Raw genomic sequence first — 21,944 nt, forward strand, 5'->3', positions numbered from 1 at the left:
ATGTCATCTCTTCTCTAGAACTATGTAGTAACCCTCTTCCCCCAAAAACGTTATGAACTACAAACTTTTAAACACAAGGAGGATTAGTAACCAAAAGTGGAAAACATAGCTGCCTTAAAACAAATGTAGTTTGTATTTTTCTTTCAGGGGAGGTTCAACCTAAATTCAAGACACAGGTAAGTGATGACGCCATCCACTATTTAAAAACTGGCCTGCTTTCATGTGTTCACAGAGATGTTCAGATATTCCACAAACCACTGGAGTATTTACAAGCCTTTCCCTTCCAAAAACTTACTACTGAGCAGACACAAGGACCTCTTCCTTTCTCACTAAGGTGTTTATATCGCATAGCAGGAAAACCGGGGAAGCTCCTTGGTTGGCAGGATGACTTCCTAATCCTTCACTTCCCCCCAGGCCTACCTCCATTCAAGTGGGCAACTGCAGGGACACTGGGGTCCACTCCCCACAGGGAAAAAGGCGAAAAACAAGAGGCATCATTTCTTTCCCCCATGACAGTCAGAGTGACCACTTTACATCCAATTGTCCTCAGCTATTTTCTAGGAACAGAAGGCTACTGTGGCTAAAATGAGAACTCTTGGCTCCAGGGTTTTTGTTTTTTTGGGGATACTGTGGCAATTATGCAACCTACTTTTTTCCTCTCTAATGTATACGATATATCAAATTCTGTTATCTAGCATTCAATCAACCAGATCTCTATTAACTAGCAAGTGCTGTGGCATCATCACATTTATAACTCATGTTTCCAGGAGCCCTATGGAGGCATCCAATTTGTGAAGGGATGATCAAAAAGAGAAAAGATTAATACACATTCACTATGATTTTAATATAAATACTCTGTTGTTCTTTGGTCCTTTCAAGATTGGTATGCCAAGTTTGGTATATGTTATAATTCTATTAACCAGAATACCCCAAATGGAGAAGAGAGCTGAGTACATTGAGAACACTCTTCACAAATCACTCTTAGAAAACTAAGGAAGACTCCTGGCACTCCACCAACTGATAGCAGCTGTGCTGCAAAGCCTTCATGGGTCTGGGGCTTGAGAAAATGAGGTACCAGTGAGGTAGGAGAGGGAGAAAAAGAAAAGAGCCACCTTGGTTATAAATTTATTATTATAAACTTGAAGCTTAGACTGTTGTGATGTACTACTGATTTAAATGTTAGCCTTTCAAGGATTTATTACATTAAGCACACTTTTTAATTTACTAGCATATTTCCAGACCTATAAAACAAACTGCTTTGAGTAGTATGAAATTATGATATTCTTGAATCATCTGCTTTTTAAGCTAGTGAAATATTGAGTATCATAACTATCATTTCAAGAGATAGAAACTTTTGAAACTATTATTATTACACTAGTTGGACACGCATGCTGTGAAACTTCTTGGCTGGTTTATATAAAATGTCTTAGTAATAAACCTTTTGTAAATCAGATTAATTTTCAAGCTTGCAATACCCACTTTCCCAAGCACAACCAACTAACTTAAGAGACCTTTAGTTAATATTAACGTTTCAATATTTTGTGCTTTAGAAATAGAAATCTGCATTTTATAAAATAATAGTATACACTCAAATAAATGGTTTGTACTGAAAAAAAGGAACCTGGCACTCCTCCCATCATTTCTGGCATCACTCAAATCTTCTTAACTTCTTTCTAGCAATAGAAATGTCATGGAATATACACTGGCCCATAAGCATTTGTATTGAACAACCCAGGGCATCTGGTTTTTCTTTGAATAATCCTAAACTGAAGAGTTGCCTTTTGCACAGGAGGGACAGGAAAGGTGAGGGAAATACAGAATTAAAACAAATTTTTGACATCTCCCCATCTCTCTTTTTTGCTGTCCTACTGAGTAAAACGTAAACTGTATGACTTGGTAAAAATGTCAATAAGAATATTAGCCAAAAAGGAAAATTGGTATTTTGACCACATTACTTGTGCAATTACAAAAATGGGAAACTTTCATCCTTCAACCCATCCCCCTAAATGAGAAGATTCTCCTGTTCGCCCCCCAACATCAGAAGAAAAGGGCCTACAGAAGTGGGGAGCAGAAGACTCACACTGGGCGGACTTTGGGACTTGGGGAATGGAGGTGAGAAAGAAGAACTGGTTTGTTCTTCTTGTTTCCTATGGAAATGAAAATGTGGGTTTCTGGTCAAAGAAGGGCTGTAAATATAAGTTTAAGATGATTTAACTCTACTTTTAAGCTCTCAGATGGAAACTACTATTTGACCTTAGCTAGAGGGTCAGTGTACATATTTACTTTCATAAGTCAGCTAAAAGCTAACTTAAAGATTGCCCAATATAAATAAAGAGCAAGATTCACTCTGCTTATCTGTCCTGAGAAAAAGCAAGCCTGACAGCAGAAGCAGGCTCTTTCCTATAAGAAGATCTAACTCAGTTGTTATATTGGTGCTGAACAATGTACCATTGGTACATCTGCAAACAACAGGCACTGGGTAATTCTGAATTGACTTCCTATTTTTACTGATAATACTGTCAAAGAATTCCAAAATGGTCTATACCGACTTGAAAGAGAAGCCCATTTAATGAAATATACATCCAAATCCCAAGGTTATATGCCTTTGCCAGTTCAAAATTTTTTTGCTGCCTGTTCAGTCAGAGTGCAACCCAGGTCTAAACAGCATTCAAGTGTTCAATTATTTGGTTTTTTAAATTATTGATTGAAAGTGGTCTTTCCTTAGGTCAACTTTATCTTCTTTCAACCACATAAAGAGGAAAAAAACAGAATGTCAACTCTAGAAATACCAGGTGCAGTTGACTATTAAACCTGTGCCTGATTCCCAAAATATATATCTAAACAAAAATGCAGTCACCAGACCCTAGGATGCTGTCTGAATAATTTCTTAGCATTCTTGTGTTCTAATGTCAAAGAGGATCTAAACATTCACTTCTCTAGTGACCTATCCATAACCCTGAAGATTTTCCTCCCACCCCTGTGGGAATGGGAGTGGGTGGGTTAAAAGCTACAAAACAAGAGTGACAAATGCGGTGACCTCTAAATCATATAGGAGAAGGAAGAAGTTATCATTTGACTTACGGCAACTGCTTCCGGAAGGAGCCCATTTAAGCACTGACTCAGGGAGCTCATCTAACAGACTGAAACGAAACAGAGTCATACACAATGAGTTTGTTTGCAATCCTGTGATTCATTGTTTTGAATAGAAAACAAAACTTGAATTCTGTGTTGGTGGGTCACCAATATCATGACTTTCAATACTTTTTCTTCACCCACCTGTATTGGGTAAGAAGGTAAGTGGAGGTGGGGGAGATCCCTCAATTCTCATTGACCAATTTTATATCAATCACCTAGAAACCAAAGGTAGAATTACAGTATAGATGCTTTAATTCAAAGTATGTACATGTAGAAATGTAGAAGTAGGGATATCTGTCATGATTTTTTCTTAAAAACAAGAAAAAATATGTAGAAAAATTGTACCTGGATTTTCAGGATTTTTTTTTTTCCTCAGGTACTTAGCATTGGGTAAATTATTTAATTACTTATGTATATTGTTCTCCATTGGGCAGTATTTTGTGTGGTCCCATGATTAAAGAGGTTAACAAGAAATATCCAAAGAACAAAACAAACCAAAAAACCCCATTAATCTAACACTTTGCAGTGTTCTCGACTGAACAAGCACAACTCCCTTAAGTTGCTTCAGCCACAAATATATAAACATTCAACTAAAATTACTCATATGAATGTTTGATTCACAAACTCAAGCGCAGGCAGAATTGCAACAATAAATGCACTGAGCTAATATCACCCTATGGTGGGGAAAATAAAGGGCATAAGGGAGAGAGAGTATTGTGGTTGAATATACAAGCATGCCCTTATGGGGAAATTCAGTGCTATACCTTCTCAGCAAATTGAATAAATTGTGATTATGTATTCTATACTATAAGAAGTCTGAAAATGTCTACGGTTTACCTTAATTATAAACTTCATAATATCATACTTGCTTTACTGGTCTATAGGTTTATGTTAGTAATCAAATAAAAATGAAGATATTAACTTATGTAAGGGTCCCCAAAATGTAAATGGAGGTTATGTTTATTAGCATTATACTTTATGATTTTACATGAAACCTTATTATTATATTTGAATATACACATATAGGAATATTCATTAGAGATATCTACAATGAATGCATCTATATATACATATTGATAAAAGACTAAAATCATAATAGTATGTCTTTTTTTTTTTATTTTGAGAAAGATTAGCCCTGAGCTAACATCTGCCACCAATCCTGCTCTTTTTTGCTGAGGAAGAGTGGCCCTGAGCTAACATCTGTGCCCATCTTCCTCTACTTTATATGTGGGATGCCTGCCACAGCATGGCTTGACAAGCAGTGTGTGGGTCTGTACCCAGGAGCTGAACCAGCGAACCCCAGGTAGCCGAAGTAGAACGTGTGAACTTAACCGCTGTGCCACTGGGCCGGCCCCAATAGAATGTCTGATTAAAAGAAAAACATACTCGTATAATCATTAGAATTAAAATGCTAGTGTTTTAAATAAAGTACATTATTCAAATTAGGTAAACTGAGGTGGAAAATTAGATACCAAGACTGTTCATATATGCCCGTTACTGTGCTTTGACTTGACTCATATTGAAAACTGTCAGCTACACACGGGTTAATACGGACACAGTAATCACTGCAGTAAATCACTGATCAGATAGTTCTAATACTGACAGAGAAATGTGCTAGTTTTGGGTAAGGGATAGGATGATCAAGATTCCAAGTGGAGAAATATTTCAGGTAATATATGTCAGTATTTACAAATGTAATCTGTATTATTCTGCATCTGCAGGCTAGCCTTTCTCTCTATTAAGAACTGATGCCACATTGAATTTGAAGATTAATTTCTATGGATCAGCTACCCCTTTTGTAAACTTCTGTTGTAACTTGCCCTACTTAAAACATAGCTTCCTTTTCCGATAGTGATATTATATCTGTGGATAACTACTATTGAGCATATCTTGGTATATAATGAAAAACTGGCTAGTGAGTGCTACAAGCAATTGACTTTTTCTTAGGCCTGATCAGTGAGAAAATAGTAACATGCTCTGTTCTCAGTCTGACCTAATTCTCATGCTAACATATTCTAGATGATAAAAATTGAATGTAGAATATTAAAAATGTTTATGTGGCTGCAAGGTTATCTCTTATACAAACTGCTCATATGAAAATTGTTTGTTTCTTCCCTAAGAAATAAAACATACTTCCTCCAAGACATAGGATTAAGAAAAGAGGTATGTTGCTCTCACGTGAAAACATAAGCCCTATTTGTCCCATTTCACACTGTTGTAATATCAATCCCACCAAGCTCAGACTTCCTGCATATCCTGGTACAATGCTAATTTGAAAATACTCTTCCTCGAAAATACTACCACCTGGAATCCAAGCTTTGGAAAACACCATGTAAAGGAACCAAAATTTCACTTTATATTTTGCATTACAACTCACATACATGTGATTTCAGAGGTGTTATCTTAATGGATTTTATGTCTGTAAGCTGTTTGGTTTTTCTAAAAATATTTTTCAAATTTAAGAAATTTGCTTTGGTTATCATGTTGGGTGACTGGCAATCTTCTCTGGGATATTAACTCTCTTTAATGTATCCCTTCAGACCTGTTGCTGTACATGATGGAATACTTGAAAAGCTGTACTTTGTTTTAGCAGTCTGAACAGCCACAGGGTCCTTCAGGTTCCGTTCCCAGGGCAGTTTCCCACATAACCACCGCAGCAGGCAGTAGCCGAGGATTTCAAGGTCACTTCGTCTGGACAGGGCTAGAGGAGTAAGCATTAAGAGAGAAAGATGAGGGATAAGCAAGTTTTGAGAAATAGAGAAATCGCTGAATGAACTACCACTGATGAAATATGAAAAAGCCAAATGGGCAATGTGTTTTGTTTGTTCAGCTGGAGTAAAACTTAAACGCCCAGGCGTTTGGCCCCAGTCCACAGACAGGCAGTGACTTGTTGCTGTTGAAAGTAAGGGTCAGTTTCCTCACCTCCTCCAACTTCATCCTTCCTTAGTCTGGGCTGTCACATGAACTTGATCTCCATGGCCTCTGACATGATCCAGACAACCCATAACCTGGCACCAACACTTTCTCAAAGAGCCAAGCAGTAAAACAAAGAAATAAATGTCTGCAGCTAAATTGCTAACATATGTTCCAGGAAGTCCATGGGGTCTACATTGGTCATGCAGAGACCCTCTGAGTGCAGACTAAACATTGATGGCCTTTCCTGTTCCCCTCATATTGGTAGCATTGGAAGCGAGAAGAATATGACAAAACTGCCATCTAGTGTGCAGTATTAAAAAACAGGTCTGTCTGAAGATTTTTCAGTTAAATGAAAGTACAGGATAAAATATGCCTACTGTTTTGGGTACATGGCTCTAACATTTTACAAATATTATTTTTAGATATAAGCAGTCCTAAAGCTAAAATTCTGGCTCAAATATCCTGAATAGAAAATACAAAGGTGAGGCAATGAATGATGTGCATGCAGTTGAGGGCAGAGGCGGTGGGAAGTAGATTTTGAAGCCAAACAGAGGCTTTCCAAATTTAATGAGATGTTTTCATAAAAAATGCAAAAAGTGAAAGAGAACATTTTTAGACCACTAAATATCATTTATATAAAACTATTAAATGCTGTAGACTAATTTCATCATAATTTTATATATTTTTCAAAGTGCCTTATTTCAAAAGATGGACAGTGAAATCTAAGAACTGTGTCAAATATAACAAATATTACCAAAATAATAATTAGAACATTAACAAAATCCCACAAAATAAACTCATTTTTATAATCATTCAAATTGTTATAAAACAACAGGCTGGTATTTAAATTTCTACCATTACTTGAATGTTCATCTGTGTAGGGATATAAAAATCTCTTAAGTGCAATATGTGGCTGTTAAACCTGCTGTAAACAGGTATCCTATTTTATTATCTTTCATTAAATAAACTGAAAAGTCACTCAGCAAACTTAGTTTTTAATTTAAAAAGTCATCTACTAAGAACAATGCTGCTAGCACATCATAACTACTTTTGGTTACCATGCATAAGTTATCATAAAAGCAGAAGACAAGATTAGCTCTTACACGTACTCTATCTTAACTGCTATCAGAGTATTGGATTATTAAAGGCCCTTCAATCTAGCAGAATGCTACAGTCCCCTGGGTGCCATTTACTTTCTGCACAAGCTTCAACAATGTCCTAATGCAAGACTTGGCTCTCCTATTAAAATAAAAACACGATCTCTACCACGCTGTTTTGTAGTGATTTCTTCAGTAATAAATCTCCCATTAATAATGGAATGGTTCCATTTGTACAGATGTGTTCACAAGTCCCTTTTCCATTATGGCAATTCCTGATTACCACCACTTAAGAAAATTCACATCCTCTAGTTTTCAAAAAATTATATTCTGGCACCTGTTTGGATGACATAGGCTACACACAAGAGGCCCTTTGAAGAAAAACAATCAGAATTAAAATGGAATGAACCTTCCCAGCCACTTCCCGCCCCCCCCCAACTGAGGGATTAATTGATATGAAGCTGTAAGTAATGACAAGTCATTTAGATTTCTGAAGTCAATCTTTCATAAACTGGTCTTCATTTGAAATAGCCCTTAGAGAGTTCACTTTACCTCACTATTATAGTTTGGTCTTACCTAATTAAAATTATTATCACATTTTTCAACCTTTTACTTATTTTCTTTGACTGCACATATACATTAATAACTATGATTAGGTAAATGTTTTACCACTGTTTTCAAAAGAAATACATGTAATGTTAAAAAAAAAATCCTGTAGTCACTCTTTCCTACCATTAAAGAATGAAATAAAAGTATTAAAAATGTTTCTAAGTACATACCTCTTCCTGAAATTCCCTCCCAGAAAAACAAATGGCAAAGTTTGATGTGTTTTAGTGAAGTTAAACTCTAAGACTCTACAAATAATTATGTCTTCTTTCCATCTGTATAGACAGCGGAGTAATTTTAATACTTTTTAAATTAAAAATAAATATTCTAGATGACAAATCAGCATCTATGTTTGTGTGGAATTAACACAAGGAATAATCATATATCTTTAGTTGACTTTCAAATATAGCACCAAAATACAGATGATATGACAAAATGATAATAACCATTGTATCTAGGAATTGAATATTTGGATATTTACTATATTATTCTATTATTTCCTCTATTTAAAAAAAAATTAAAATGCTGAAAAACAACAAGACGATAATAGTTGAAGAGGACTATTAATATCTAACTATAAAAAATCTTTTTTAATTTGAAAGTTGAAATATATCATGGATTATTTTGTTTCTGTATAATTTATTGTAACAAATAAGGTTCTTCAGTTGCACTTGATAATTAACATAATCATTAACAGTAAGTTTTCATATAGATTTCCTAAAAAATCAAACCTTTACTTATGGTGCTACTGCTTGAAAATGTAGCAAGATTTAGTTATTAATATTTTTCCTCTATATTCTCTTGTTTGTAAATATAATTTAGCATCTAATTTTATTTACCTTATTAATATGGAGCAATGTAAGTGACTCTTTTTGTTGAAAGCCTGTGGTGTTCTCAATTGCTCAACATTTCTAAATTATAAAGTATTGCGAAGAGTAAAAACAACAATAATAAAAAAAGGTATAGGTGAGGACTTGAATTCTATTTCACTAGAAAGCAGATTCCAGAAACAGCTGACACTAGAATGCATAGTTAAAATAAAAACAATTAATGTGATTTATGGAGCTGCTACTGTGTCAGTTACCCTGCCTTTATATTATCTCATTTAATAATCCTAACAATAATATAAGGTAAGTATTATTATCTCTGTTGACAAATAAGAAAATAGAGGGTCAGAGAGGTTAAATAACTTGCTCAGTATCACAGAGGAAAATTGACAGAGCTCTGCACTGAAATCCAAGTCTTTCAGAATCCAAAGCCCACAGTAATCTAATAATTACTTTGCCTTCATCATTAGTTTTAATACCATTCAAAGAACATTACATATACTACTTCTATAGTTAAGTAAGTATTGGTAAGTAACTTAAAACACCAAAAGACATACTGACACAAAGACAGTTGTTTTGGCAAGGAACAAACAAGCAGCAGATCCTGAGGTCTAAGCTGCAGCACTAACAAAATTTTTCATGCAACTATCCTTTCATGTAACTATTTCTTCCAACTACTTCATTCTGATGAAGGGTGTCTAGTTAAAACATTAATTTATAAAGTGTTAAATGGTTCTTCCAAGTTGGTACAAGAATAGCAGAGAAGTTACCTTAGAGAACTGGTCCTTTTTCTAAAGACAAACTGGAGTAAAATTATGTAGGCCCAGTTCACCAAATGGAATGAAAGAGGAATTGTGAGAAAAAGAAAAGTGTTGTGTTAATTCCAAAATGGAACTGATTATTTGCCTGAAGTGTTTTCTGTTTAGTTTTCTTATATAGAGTAACATTATGAAGTATGAAGAAAAACAAGATTTGCTAGGAAATAATAAAGTGAACTGGAAACATTTTGCCTCAAGCAGACAGGGTTTAAATGCCCACAACTTAGTTTATATGTTCAGAAATGGCAATCAGAAAGCAGAAAATATCTGAATAAGATGCTCACGTGACAAAGTGAATCGTGACAATCTGCAGAACAAATTTTAAGTTTATTCTTATTTTTCCAACTAGTAACCTACGTTATTCAGTGTTTTTTCAATTCAGATGTATAAAGAGCTGGAAAATTTTATGGTGGCCACAATTTATTGCAATTTCAAAAAGGATATTAGGAAGTAGAATGCAATGTGTCATATCTCAAATAGAATATTAAACCCAGGTCTCTCTTTTCAGTACCTTTTAAATTCTAAGCCTTAACTTCTTATGAAACACTACTGTGTGAGGCTTAGGAAAAGTTATTCAACAGAGCAAAGGTATCTTACATTTGGCCAACATGTATTCTTAACCCAATCAAAGAGGTCAAGACTTTAAAAGTCATGTCTAAATGTCAAAATTGGGTTATGCCATACAGATGGAATAGTATTGTCATTAATGTTTATTTATACATCAACTAAAGACTATTTATAGCAATCTAATTTACCTAAAAATAGAAACCAACAGTATGTTTTTCTAATAGATTGAACAGAGCATATCAATAATTTGATGTTTTGCCCTTAATATCTTATAATTGGAAAATGGGTTTCCCTTTTGAATTATTGTTTAAGAAGATAAATATTGTGTAAACCATGTCATTTCCCCAAGTTTGGAAACATGAAAATACATTCTCAGTTTATTTCACATATATTTTGTAAGTTGGAGTGCTAGATTAAAGTGAAATGAAACCATGCAAGAAATAACACAAGACTTGGATTTCATATACAGTAGCAATTGGCAAAAATAAAAAAGTATGTAATATATCTCTTTCCTTGATACTGAATATATTATATAAACAAATGGACATTTAAAACACAATTTAGATATCAGATTTTATGGTCAATGATGTCAAATTAAAACAGGTATTATATACTCAATGCACAGGTCTGAAGTATTTAAAAAAGCTCAATATGTTAAATGCAGTATATCTCTAGAGAAATTAGGTATTGACTGCATGCCTCAGTGAGTAGAAAAATCTACAAAAATCCATACCACATATTGATCCAAATATTGCTTTTTAACATTACTAAGAATGTAACAAATTTTGAAATAGTACATTTGACACAGATATAATTCTCTTTAATTATCAGGCAACAAGCCCAAAATGTGCCAATGTTTATACATGTTAGTTTTTATGAAGAATAAAAACTTAATAATAGAAGAAATAAGCCCAACATATATTACTCTAATTTTACACTAAATGAAGCACTTCAGTCACTCAGAAAATACCTTTAGGTCACACAAGAGAATTGAGTTTGGAAGAATAACTACAATTTTTTTTTAAACACAAATATAGAGATGTATGATAGTTCCAGGAATGGTTATCTTTTCATTTATCCATCTTTTCATCTATATCCATCCATCTCTATATATCTCTATTCATACGTTTTTGTTTGTAATAATACAAGCTATCCTCTTTTTACATCAAGTTGAACTAGAAAATGCTTAGGTGAAAGTGCTAATTAGCTCCTTCATTATAAAAACCCAACTAATCCACGGAAAAACGTGTTGGCTTTGCTTTCTGAAAAACCACTACAAAAAGTAGCAGAGACCAGATAGTAGGATCAGGTTAACAGTCTCTGCTAAGTGGTTAACTCCTAAGTCAGTGTTACACTGAAGCCGGACTATTTCCCTGGGCCTCACCTGATACTCAGCAAATGATCTGACAACTACAGGTTCTATTTCCTACTGATAACTTGTTTTGGTCTTTATGCTTTCCTTTGCATTATCTTTCTTAGTATTTATTGGATCTCCTAGCTGGACAGGAATGGAAAAGGTTTTTTCTGAGATTAAACTACATAGTGACTGTACTGAAAGTAAACACATGAATATTTATGAATCTGACCTTCTGCATTTACCTACAGGATTTATGGCCTTGTTTATTCTGTGTTCTAGATATGACTAAATGATTATTTCATTTCTAATAAAATCCTAAAGTGAAATGTTTTACTTTGGAAAATTAAATGTAAAATATTAGGAATGAATAGTATTCAGACATTTGAGGATATCAAATCCTTCACTTTATATGCCAGACTAAAACTGCATATTAAAATTTCAGCAAATATACATATACACTTATGTATGTGTATGTGTGTATATATATGTATATGCATATATATGTATGTATGTATATATGTAGATATAGATATGCCTAGAATTTTAGTGTAAATTCTATTTTAAATGCATTAAGAGAATCTATTTTTTGTGTGTGTGAGGAAGACCCGCCCTGAGCTAACATGTGTGCCAATATTGCCCTATTTGTATGTAGGATGGTGCCACAGCATGGCTTGATGAGTGGTGTGTAGGCCCCTGCCGGGGATCTGAACCCACAAACCTGGGGCCACCAAAGCTGAGCACATGAACTTAACCACTACACCTCCGGGCCAGCCCCAAGGAAATTTACTTTCTAAAGGAATCCTGTGAAACCTACGGTAAAAGTGAATATTCACTCCAGTAGATAACTTTCCAGCAAATATCAAAATATGTAGTGTAGGCTCTCCCCTGAATAAATATCATCTTTCTACCATCATTCAAAGTTCAATCTTCTCCCCAAAGATCTAGCATGCTGAAATCTACCCAGCTCATCATCATATATTATTATTTAGGGAGAAAATACTTAAATGGACTACAAAATAAAAATTTGTTGAAATCTTTCATGAAGACAGCACAATGAAAACACTGCCCTCCACTATGGAATGACTGTAGAGGACTTTCAGAATTACCACAGTCCAAACATTGACCAGACCAACATGTAATGACTCTGCTTCCCATTCCATAATGACAATGGTTTCTTAGCTATTTTAATTGTCAAAACCAGATCAGGGGGCCAGACCCGTGGCTGAGTGGTTAAGTTCATGCGCTCTGCTTCGGTGGCCCAGGGTTTTGCTGGTTCTGATCCTGGGCATGGACACTGCACGGCTCATCAAGCCATGCTGAGGTGGTGTCCCACATGCCACAACTAGAAGGACCCACAACTAAAAGTATACAACTATCTACTGGGGGGAGGAGAAAAAGCAAAAAAAAAAAAAAAGAGATTGGCAAGTTGTTAGCTCAGGTGCCAATCTTCAAAGAAAAAAAAAAGAACCAGATCAGATCAGTATGAGAGCTATCAGTTGAAATAAGAGGACCAACCATAAGTTAATATCATTAATAATATAACCAGACTAAAACTTGAGACTCTGTATAGTAAATGTCCAGTTATATTACTATCAAATAAGTACTTTCAGGTTTCTTAAAATTCTTCCATACTGGTAAATCTGGCAAAAGTGAAGAACAAAATTCATTGAGAGTGAAAGAACTTTAAATTAAAAAAAAAAAAAACTACCAATGAGCATTTGACTCTTACATTTCTTAACTTAATTAAAGCCATGTCTCATTTATATCTGTAAATGCTCACTGATTTGTTAATAATGTAAATGGTGAAAAATTACACAATATTACAAAATTTCTGAGTGATCGTTACTTTTCCAACCAAACTATCTTTCAAAAAACAAATGTAGTGATTTACTCTGATGAGGAGTATAAAAGCTAATTTCTATTTCAGAAAATTTAACCTATGCTTTTTCCTGAAAGGAAGGAGGTATACCACTGACACACTTATTTCACTCTGCCATCAGCCTACCTTAAACTAGTGTGGGTTTTAATTGCTCCAGAAAATGATCAAGACCCTCTACATTACATGGTCAATGGTCCTTTTAATAGAAAAGGCAATAATATACAGTTGTTTGTACCAACTAAAACTCGTTAGAAAGTATCAGTTTAGGGTAACAGTTCAACAGCCATTAACAAGTGCAAATGTCTAATTGCCTTTTAGTGAAACTGTGGTCCTTCTAAAGCTGTTTAAAAATTATATGTATGGTTTAGCATATTTGAAAGTACTTTTATAAGCAAAGTTTACAAAGAATATAATTTTGAAAGCCAAAGTTTTTCAATAATCGCCATTTTTTCACTAGCATAACATTAGAATTGACTTTTTGTCTTGCTGACAGAGCAACTAAGAAAGTACAGTTGCATTGACCATATTGATTGTGAACAAAGCAACCATCAGTGGGACTCTGCACCATATATTTTCAATATTGACCTCCTACTTCCTTTTCCATGGCTTTCTGGGTCGGCTATTGGATTTGGACTGCAGTGTAATAAACAGCTAAGGTTTAATTAATGGTAAATGAATACAAGACATAGGTTATGACTTTAACTAATTAGGGAATTGTTGAATTAAGTCTGCCTTGGAATGCAAGGCAGTATAATCAATATCCAATAAAAGGACTATGTATGTAATTTACCTGCAAATGTGTTTCCAATACCATCAAAGTGAGTTTAAATAAGTAAGATATATGAAAGGCGACTAGGAGAGATTTCCACAAGTTAACACTTTATAGTTGCAGGAAAGATTTCCTTTTTGTTGAGAGATGGTATCTTCTAAAGCTCAATGAAAGCTTTAGAAGGGCACAATGAAAACCAGGAATAATTCTTCACATGTGCACCTTTACCAAATCTGTGATATTCACTACAGCATAAAAATTCAGTTGCTGACTTCCAAGTTTATTCTATACAAACTAGTAATTTCTGCCCAAAATGACCATCAATGTTTGCTTACTTGATACCCTTTTGCTCCTTTCTCACTTGTCAGTCTGTATCTCCTTCCCATGTTAGAAGAAATATTTATTGGCATAGAGAAATTCACTACTTTTGAGAAAATCTCACCAATGCTCTCACTCTTCAAACGGACTATGCAAAGGTCATTTCATGGAGTCTTATTACTCTTTAATCATTCTTCTGAAATAAAAATAAGAAAAAGGAAAAGAGAACCTACCCACTCCCCTGTGGGCATCCAGGCTTGTAAACTCTATTGTCCCATTATGGCATTTCCTAGGATTTTCCTGATACTGTTTGTGGTTCCCATTGGGACAATATCTGTAGCAAAGTCCATAATCTGCAAGATAAACCTGGAAGACATGAACCGACAGATGAATAATGCTTTTGTCCTTTGAAAATATAACCTTTATAATTAAGTCTTAAGAAACTGAGAGGTTAAGAACAGCCTCAGATCTACATTTTATTAAACCAAATGGTGCCTTAGGATAAAACATATACAACTGGGGGCCATAACAAACTAACTTTCCAAGTTAAATCCTTACTTCATCATAGGCATATCTTGTTTCTGAGTTGACTTAGATTTTCAGTCTTTTTATTTTGCTCCTAAATTCCCTTTCCTCCAGGTAGGCATCTAGACACCATTTACCATAATAGATCTTTTTATCTGTATTCATACAGCTTATGAGGTTCTCCCTTTACTTGTAACCCCTCCATGTAACATAAAACTATTTTAACAGGGAGGGGAGACAAGCCCAAACAATCTGAAAATATTAACCTATGTTATAGGAGTCTCCATGAACAGGAAGTATAAAAATAGTGAACATATTGTAAGAGGTAATACTCTTAAAAGAAAAAAGACAAAAAACACCATCATGTTGTCTCTATTTAAGAATGGAACATCAATGCAGTACTTTTGGCCTTTCAGACCGATCCATATCATCACTGTTATCTTTGTAAGTCAGTCAGAATTGCAAGCAGGGTCTCCAAACAGAATATAGATTGTTAAAAGTCAGATAGCAATTCAAGTGAATTTTTCTTAGATTACTTTTGGAGAGAGAAAGAAGGGCAGAGAAGTATTTTACAGATAGAGCATACACTCAATAGGGAACTGTTATGACTAGACATTTATTCTGACATGTAATCAGAATATAGTACTTCTCAACTATCTGTTACTATGCTCCCCCCAAAAAGCAAGCAGTTTTAACTTTTAAAATGTGTTGTTTCACATGTATTTCTTTAAAATGTAGGGATTAATGGGCCGGGATGGTGGCGCAGCCGTTAAATTCATACGTTCCGCTTCTTGGCGGCCCAGGGTTCACCGGTTCGGATCCCGGGTGCGGACATGGCACTGCTTGGCCATGCTTGGTAGGCTTCCCACATATAAAGTAGAGGAAGATGGGCACGGACGTTAGCTCAGGGCCACTGTTCCTCAGCAAAAAGAGGAGGATTGGCAGTAGTTAGCCCAGGGCTAATCTTCCTCAAAAACAAAAAAAGTAGGGATTAAGGCAACATTTCATGATGTAGCTTCAAAACAATAGAGTATTGCAATACAACGTGCATTTTAAAATATATCTTTTAAAAGAAAACTTCGTATCTAAATTTCAGTTTCTTTAAGTTTTTGGTTTAGGATAGCCTAAGTACGAGATATGTTGAACTTCAAAATAGAAACAGCAGTTTTCTTCATTTGTTGGAGAACATAGCTTGCTAGAGTGTCTGAAAACATGATTATTTCAGTTTTGTCTCTCTCGCCCACAGATGGTGTATCAACATGGCCTCAGAAGTAACTGATCCCTCTGACCTAAGTACCTAGACTTCATGACCAATTAATTATATAACTGGTTGCTTGCTTTCATTATTTATGATGCATTTTTATCTTTATGTATTTCAAGAACCAAATAGATAGACTTCATTTTGCAAAGTAGATATCCCGAAAATGTACACGGTCATAATTTAGCAAATGGAAACATTTTAAATACATTAGTTTACTATTAAAAAAAGAGAGAGAGAGTTATCAAGAAACTTTTCAGGTAGTCATTAGCCAAAAAAATTAGACCTAAAATTTATGGAGTGCCTAATGTGCACCAGACAGCATGCTGAAAGCTTTACATTCATTGATCCATGCCATCCTCACAGAACCTATAGGTAGGTACCACTGTCTCCATTTTACTCATGTGCAAACTGAAGTTTAGTGAGGTTATGTGACTAATGTAGTAAAATGGAGCCAAGATTCTATTGCAGTTCTCACTCCAGAGTCTTCATTCTCAATCACTGTCAAAAGGAAATCACACTGGACAAGTTAAATAGACAAGGGAGAGACTATTCAAGGCTGTCGCAATAGGGGAGAGAAACAACAGCAGAGAGATTTAACTCGACTCCACTGAAACAAAAGGTGGGAAAGTTTTTAAGCACTGGGGGTGAGCTAGTGGAAAAGTACTGGAGGAAATTAAGGGGAGACTAGTCAGTGTGACTAGGTTATCTATGTTTGCTAATTGGCGTTTACACTCCTACCTTCCCTCCAAGCCTGGGAGGACAGGGACAGGATCCTTCCTAATGATTGCATTTAAAGGGATTACTCCTAGATCCTTGAGCTCCTTGAGAAACACATTCCAGGGTTGTAAAACTGGCAAGAGGCTGGGAGAAGATTTACATCTCAAAGGGGCACAGTAAGAATTACAATTTCAAGTTTTCTTAGGTAAATGCTCTAAGAAAAGGGGGAACAGGTTCCTAGAGTCAGGAAGACACCTGTCTCAAGTTTAGTCAAGGGAACATTAAGGCTTTCTTGGTCACCACTGAGCTATGCGCGTCAAGGTTGTGCTGAGTTACTCAAACTTTGAAAGGCAATGCAGGGTCTACATTTAATATAACTACAAGAACCTAACAATATAGTAAAGAAAACATACACTAATCTTTTGCTCTTTTAGTTAACAAATATTTCAAACCTAAAAGTGATTTAAAACATGTATGGTTGCAGCCTCAGGGAGAATGCACTCTAAGAAATAAATCACCAACTCTTAAGCAATAATACCAGGTATCACCCAACCAACCAGAAATGCTCTTGGTGGCCATTTTGGTGAGAACACAAGTTCTATTCTCTTAGTAAATTTCAATTTTACAATACAGTATTATCAACTATAGTCACCATGTTCTACATTAGATCCTCAGAACTTATTCATCTTATAACTGAAAGTCTGTACCCTTTTACCAACCTCTCCTCATTTCCCCCACTCCTTAGACACTGGCAACTACCATTTGACTTTCTGTTTCTTTGAGTTCAACTTTTGCGTATGTGTGTTTTAGATTACACATATAAGTGATACCATGCGGTATTTGATTGCTCTGTCTGGCTTATTTCAGTTAGTGTAATGCCCTCCAGGTTCATCCACACTGTTGCAAATGGCAGGATTTCCTTCTTTTTTAAGGCTGAATAATATTCCATTGTATATCTATACACCACATTTTCTTTATCTATTCATCTATAAACAGACGTTAGATTGTTTCCATACCTTGTCTATTGTGAACAATACTGCAATGACATGGGAGTACTGATATCTCTTTGAGATAATGATTTTGTTTACTTTGGATATATACCCAGACGTGGGATTGCTGGATCATATGGTAGTTCTATTTTTAATTCCTTGAGGAACTTCTATACTGTTTTCCATAATGACTGTACCAGTTTACATTCCCACTAGCAGTGTACAAGGATTTTCTTTTCTTCACATCCTTCCTAGCATTTGCTATCTCATTTTTTTGATAATAGCCTAGCTAACAGTTGTGTGTTGATAGCTCATTGTGGTTTTGATTTGCATTTCCCTGATGATTAGTGATGTTGAGCACCTTTTTATGTACCTGTTGGCCATTTGGATGTCTTCTTTGGAAAAAGTCCATTCAGGTCCTTTGCCCATTTTTTAATTGGGTTATTTGTTTTTTTGCTATTGAGTTGTATGAGTTTCTTGTATATTTTGAATACTAACCCTTATCAGATATGTACTTTCAAAATATTTTCTCCCACTCCTGGGTTGCCTATTCATTTTGTCGATGGTTTCCTGTGCTGTGCAGAAGCTTTTTAGTTTGATGTAGTCCCACTTGTTTATTTTTGCTTTAGTTGCCTTTGCTTTTGGTGTCAAATCCAAAAATCATTGCCAAGACCAATGCCAAGGAGATTTTTCCTATGTTTTCTTCTAGGAGTTTTATTGTTTCAAGTCTTATGCTTAAGGCTTTAATCGATTTTAAGTTGATTTTTGTGTATGGTGTAAGATGGGGTCCAGTTTCATTCTTTTCCATGTCAGTATCCAGTTTTCCCAAAACCATTTATTTAAGAGACTATCCTTGCCCAATTTTATATTCTTGGCTCCTTTGACAAAAATTAAGTGACATATATGCATGAGTTTATTTCTGGGGTCTCTACTCTGTTCCATTGATTTATGTGTCTGTTTTTATGCCTATACCATACTGTTTTGATTACTACAGCTTTGTATGTACTTTGAAATCAGAAAATGTGATGCCTCTGGCTTCATTCTTCTTTCTCAAGATTGCTTTGGCTATTCAGGACCTTCTGTGGTTCTATAGAAATTTTAGGATTGCTTTCTATTTCTGTGAAAAATGCCATTGGAATTTTGATAGGCACTGAATTGAACCTGTAGGTTGCTTTGGGTATTATGGACATTTTAATAATATTAATTCTTCCAATCCATGAGCATGGACTATCTTTCCATGTATTTGTGTCTTCTTCCATTTCTTTTGTCAATGTTTTATGGTTTGTAGTGTATAGATCTTTCATGTTCTTGGCTAAATTTATTCCTAAGTATTTTATTATTTTTGATGCTACTGTAAATGGGACTGTTTACTTAATTGCTCTTTCTGATAGCTCATTGGTAGTGTATAGAAATGCAACTGATTTTTGTATATTGATTTCATACCTTACAACTTTACTGCAGTCACTTATTAGTTCTAACAGTTTTTTGGTAGAGTCTTTAGTGTTTTCTCTATATAATATCACGTCATCCACAAACAGAGATAATTTTATTTCTTCCTTTCTGATTTGCATGCCTTTTCTTTTCCTTGCCTAACTGCTCTGGCTAGAACTTCTGGTACTATATTGAATAAAAGTAGTGAGAGTGGGCATCCTTGTCTCATCCCTGATCTTACAGGAAAAGCTTTTAGTTTTTCACCACTGACTAGGATGTTGGCTGTGGGCTTATCACAATTGGCCTTTATTATGTTGAGGTATGTTTGTTCTAGACTCAATTCTTTGGGAGTTTTAAATAATGAAAGAATGTTGAATTTTGTCAAATGTTTTTTCAGCATGTATTGACATGATCATATGATTCTTAACCTTCATTTTGTTAATGTACATCACATTGGTTTGCATATGTTGAACTATCCTTGCATCCCAAGAATGAGTCCTACTTGTTCATGGTACATTATCCCTTTAATGACTGTTGAAATCAGTTTGCTAATATTTTGTTGAGGATTTCTATACCTGTGGTCATCAGGGATATTAGCCTGTACTTTTCTTTTCCTGTAGTGTCCTTGTCTGGTTTTGGTAACACGATAATGCTGGCCTCTTAAAATGAGTTTAGAAATGTTCTCTCCTTGTTTACTTTTTGGAAGAGTTTGAAAAAGATTCTCTTTCTGATTTCATTTGAGTATTCTCTCTTTTTTTCTTAGTCTAGCTAAAGGTTTGTCAATATTGTTTTTTTTTCAAAACTCCAGCTCCCAGTTTCAATTGATCTTTTCTATTGTCTTTTTAGTCTCTATTTCATTTATTTCTGCTCTAAAATTTATTATCTCTTTCCATCTACTAACTTTGTGCTTAGTTTGTTCTTTTTCTAGTTCCTTTAGGGGTAGAGTTAGGTTGTTTATTTGAGATCTTTCTTTTTTCTTAAGATAGGTGTTTATTGCTACAAATTTCCCTCTTAGAAGTTCCTTTGCTGCATTCCGTAAGTTTTAGTATGTCATGTTTCCATTTTCACTTTTCTCAAGGTATTTTTTGATTTCCCATTTGATTTCTTCATTGACCTATTGGTTGTTCAGGAGCATGCTGTTTAATCTCCGCATATTTGTGAATTCCCCAGTTTTCTTCTCGTAATTGATTTCTAGTTTCATACCATTCTGGTTGGAAAAGATGCTTGGTATGACTGCATTCTTCTTAAATTTATTAAGACTTGTTCATGTCCTAACATATGATTTATTCTAGAGAATATTCCAGGTGCGTGTGAGAAGAATGTGTATTCTGCTGCTGTTGGATAGACTGTTTTGTATATGTCTGTCAGATCCATCTGGTTTAACGCATAGTTTAAGTCCAATGTTTCTTCATTGATTTTCTGTGTGGATGATCTATCCATTGTTGAAAGTGGAGTATTGAAACCCCCTACTATTATTGTATTGCTGTGTATTTCTCCCTTCAGATCTGTTCATATATGCTTTATATACTAGGTTCTCCAATATTGGGTGCACAATTAGTGGTCTTAATAAAGAGTTGTGGGTAGGATTCAAATAATTATGGAAAGCTATTGAATAAAATAGCAAAACAAACAACTGTCTATCCCCACTTCCCCTATAAACCTTTTTGTTTGTTTGTTTGTAGATTTTTATCTACTAGCGTAGTGTATGGTTTAAAATATTTATATTCTTATAGATTTTATGAGAATTGGATAAATTCTCTAAAATTCTCATGGAAATTTTACCATTAGCATCTATCAATATATTTTTAAAAATATAGATTGTGGGGCACTACTGAAGAAATCTAGGAATAACTGCATGTACTGGATAGAGATTTGATGCAAGAGAAAGTAAAGTCAATAATTTGTCCTAAGTAATCAAAATGTTGACAAATTAATTTTACTCAAATTAAGTCAAAGTGAGAGTTTCTACTATGATAACTTGGAAGAAATATACAACCTAAAATATTCTTAGAACAATTTGAAGAAAGGAAAACAAAAGGCTGGGAAATGTTGTCAAACAAGATGAGGAAGGGAGGAAAGGAGTAACATTTGTGAAGATTCTAATTGTGTGATAATCACTGAGCAAAGTATCTTTCACAAATTCTTTCATTAAATCCAGACAAACACCCAGCCAGGTAGCATTGGTCTCATTTTACATTTGAGGAAGCTGAGCATCCCAGTGGTTAAATAACTTGTCCAAGTCACAGAGCTAGTAAAGGATGGAAGCAGATTCAAATCCATGCCAGTATGACTTCAAAGTCCATTCTCTGTTTTGTAAATACAGAATTTGGAGTTTGTCTATTTCTGAAATTTTGTTGAAGTCAAAAATAAGTTTAAGCAGAACTCAGTCTACAGTAGGGGTTGAGGTCTAGGTCCTGTTTTTGTGTGCCCTTGAGCTAAGAATGATTTTTACATTTTTATAGCATTGTAAAAAAAAAGAAAGAAACAAACAAAGAAACAAAGAAAAAGAATATGCAACAGAGATCCATATGTGGCCCACAGAGCTCGTAAAAGCCTAAAATATTTACTACCTGGCTCTTTACAGAAAAAGTTTGCCAATCCCAACTCTAAAGTAAAACTTGGTTTTCATTTAACTTTTTAAATATTATCTCTTTTTTTCTGTGAAATCAAAAGAAAATTAGTTAATATTTTTCACTTTAAGTATAAATATATACATAGTATCCCTGGTTTTA

At 34.7% G+C, this 21,944-nt stretch overlaps 1 protein-coding gene across 2 annotated transcripts in view; it reads right to left on the reverse strand.

The window, feature by feature from the left end:
- VRK2 (VRK serine/threonine kinase 2) overlaps positions 1 to 21,944 on the reverse strand; it is a 95,140-nt gene that overhangs the window by 14,501 nt on the left and 58,695 nt on the right. For both annotated transcript variants that reach the window (XM_008526611.2, XM_070573882.1), the window contains exons 8-10: positions 14,523 to 14,655; positions 5,716 to 5,836; positions 3,082 to 3,140 (exon numbers count right to left, since the gene is read on the reverse strand). In XM_008526611.2, the coding sequence (XP_008524833.1) occupies positions 3,082 to 3,140; positions 5,716 to 5,836; positions 14,523 to 14,655 (313 nt within the window). The remainder of the gene's footprint in view (positions 1 to 3,081; positions 3,141 to 5,715; positions 5,837 to 14,522; positions 14,656 to 21,944) is intronic.

Source organism: Equus przewalskii, chromosome 14 (genome assembly GCF_037783145.1).
Source record: "Equus przewalskii isolate Varuska chromosome 14, EquPr2, whole genome shotgun sequence".
NCBI lineage: Eukaryota > Metazoa > Chordata > Mammalia > Perissodactyla > Equidae > Equus > Equus przewalskii.